The 2524-nt window shown below is 52.0% G+C and overlaps 1 protein-coding gene across 1 annotated transcript in view; it reads left to right on the top strand.

Moving 5' to 3' along the window:
• Nucleotides 1-2524, top strand: part of FOXN4 (forkhead box N4) — a 14424-nt gene that overhangs the window by 11804 nt on the left and 96 nt on the right. The window contains exons 6-9 of the mRNA XM_010151859.1: nt 185-281; nt 369-576; nt 1240-1623; nt 2343-2524. The exon at nt 2343-2524 is cut by the window's right edge and continues 96 nt beyond it. Of these exons, the coding sequence (XP_010150161.1) occupies nt 185-281; nt 369-576; nt 1240-1623; nt 2343-2524 (871 nt within the window). The remainder of the gene's footprint in view (nt 1-184; nt 282-368; nt 577-1239; nt 1624-2342) is intronic.

Here is a 2524-nt window from a genome sequence, read left to right on the forward strand (position 1 = left end):
ACATCAACATAATATAGCACAGAGGAGCACACGGTGACTTCTGACCACGTGGGTAGGGTTATCCAATGATCAGCCAACTGTTTGTGTCTTAAGAGGTGGGTCCTCCCAGGTTGCTGGACCAGAAGAATGTGATGGATAAGTACATGCAATCTGTTCTTATTTCCTGTATTTCTTTGGTTTCTAGTTGCTTGATCGCAATGGCGCTGAAGAACAGCAAAACGGGCAGTCTCCCAGTGAGCGAGATCTACAGCTTCATGAAGGAGCACTTCCCCTACTTCAAGGTACGCGTACGCCTGAGAGGGCGAAGTAGAACATCACAAATACTTCATTCACGGCTTCCTCCACTGACATCCTCCTCCATCTTTCAGACAGCCCCTGACGGCTGGAAGAACTCTGTGCGCCACAACCTGTCCCTGAATAAGTGTTTTGAGAAGGTGGAGAACAAGATGAGCGGCACCTCTCGCAAAGGGTGCCTGTGGGCTCTCAATCCGGCCAAGATCGACAAGATGGAAGAGGAGATGCAGAAGTGGAAGCGGAAGGACATCGCTGCTATTCACAGGAGCATGGCTAACCCAGGTAGGGCTTACATTATGCTTTTGGGCATAATGCGTTTAGGCCTTCTGAGGAGTTACGCTGCCTCCAGCGTACTTATAGTGTCATATTTCAATGCAATTTTCAACTTACTCTGCAAAACACTCTTTTTTTCTAAGACTTTCTCGTTTCTATTTAAAAAGACACATGTCATGGAAGCTTTCAGGAGCTCAGTATTGGCAAAATCAACTGCAGGGGTTTTTTTCTACAAAATCTGTGACATACAGTCAATGATAAATTACGTTCTCTTTGCATAAAACCAAAAATGCCATCTAAACGGTCAGGAGTCTCAGGTACACATCCTGTTTGAGATGGAAGCAGAATTCAGCGTATCCCCATGAGGAGACCCACTGAGGATGCTGAGTTCTGCAGCTGTGGGTCAGCTACCATCCATGGTGTCTTGGTTGCTCTGTGTAAGTCTCGTGTGATCTTTTCTTCAGCTCGGTTAGGGGTAACCATGGCAGTGGACTAGGGTAAGGGTTAAGTTAGATGGCATTTCTTTGCTCTCTGCAGAGCCGAAGCCTGCCTTCTGTGCTGCGTCTCGTACAGTGCCAGACACTGCTTGTGAGATGCTTTGGCTGAGCCCTGCTTGAACAAAGGGGTTAAACTGTCTCTTTTCCTCCTTGGGAATGGGTATCACTTGCGCAGAGGAGCTAGACAAGCTGATCACTGACAGACCTGAGAACTGCAGGCGGCTCAGCAAGCAGGCAGAGTCTGAGGTCTCCACCCTCAACCCCATGGCAGCAGCCCAAGGCCGAATCTCCATCTCCCAGCTGCAGCCCCAGCCCATCATGACACTCTCACTGCAGTCCATCCCCCTGCATCACCAGATCCAGACCCAGGCTCGTATCGCCCCAGACTCACCAGCGCCTGCCCAAACGCCTCCTCTCCATACTCTGCCTGACATGAGCCACAGCCCTCTTCCCCACCATCCCATGGTACGCGCACCTCCGGACTTCTTGAACGTGACAGCAGACATGAACGCGGAGGTGGATGCTCTTGACCCAAGCATTATGGATTTTGCATTGCAAGGTATGGGAGGAGGAAGCTGGAGTAGGGAAGGGCATGACTTACGTGGTTATGTAGTCCCTGAATATATAACTGGGGTGCTCAGCAGGATGCTCTGGGGTGGGATGTAACCGAGCCAAAACCTTGTGCTGGGTGCTGGCCTCTGCAGCGTGACTGCCCTGGCCTTCCTCGGGGTGTCTCTGCCCCGTGCTAGACGGGACAGCAAACCGCCTTCACGGTTCAAGCACAGGCGCTGCAGCAGATGTGGGCAGGGATCTCCGGTCAGCTGGGTCCAGGACACCGCCCCTCTCTGTCCGTCGGAAAACACCGCTCCGCTTCCACCTCGGTTTTCCCTTTCTGTAGAAGCAGAACTTCCCTGGCTCATGGAGGTTCCCAGTGCGGCCCCCGGTAGATAGATGCTGCCCGGAAAGACCAGCGCTCCTGCTGGAAGCAGGGGAGTTTGGGGGGAACGGACACTCTTACGGCCTTTGTGCTACAAGTGGTGCCATCCACAAGCAGCACGGTTCCTAAACAGTGGGTAAAGTTACAGACTGGCCCTGGCACACAGTGCCCGGGAGGGTCAGGTGTGTGGCTGTGACCAGAATTTAATCATAGAATCATAGAATCACTGGGTTGGAAAAGAAAGATCATCCAGTCCAACCGTATCTGTCCGCCACTAAACCATATCTCTCTGTCCATATCTCTTAATCTTAACCATAACCATATCTCTTAATCTTTTAAAGGTAACATATGGGAGGAAATGAAAGACGACAGCTTCAGCCTCGATACCCTGGGTGCCTTCAGCAACTCCCCGCTCCACCTCTCAGACTGTGACCTGGGCACCCCTGGCCTCACCCCTGTCTCCAGTGGCAGCGATCACTCCTTCTCAGACGTGCAGGTCACCGGCCTTTACACCACCTACACG

This window comes from Eurypyga helias, unplaced genomic scaffold (assembly GCF_000690775.1).
Source record: "Eurypyga helias isolate BGI_N326 unplaced genomic scaffold, ASM69077v1 scaffold17905, whole genome shotgun sequence".
In the NCBI taxonomy this organism is placed as follows: domain Eukaryota; kingdom Metazoa; phylum Chordata; class Aves; order Eurypygiformes; family Eurypygidae; genus Eurypyga; species Eurypyga helias.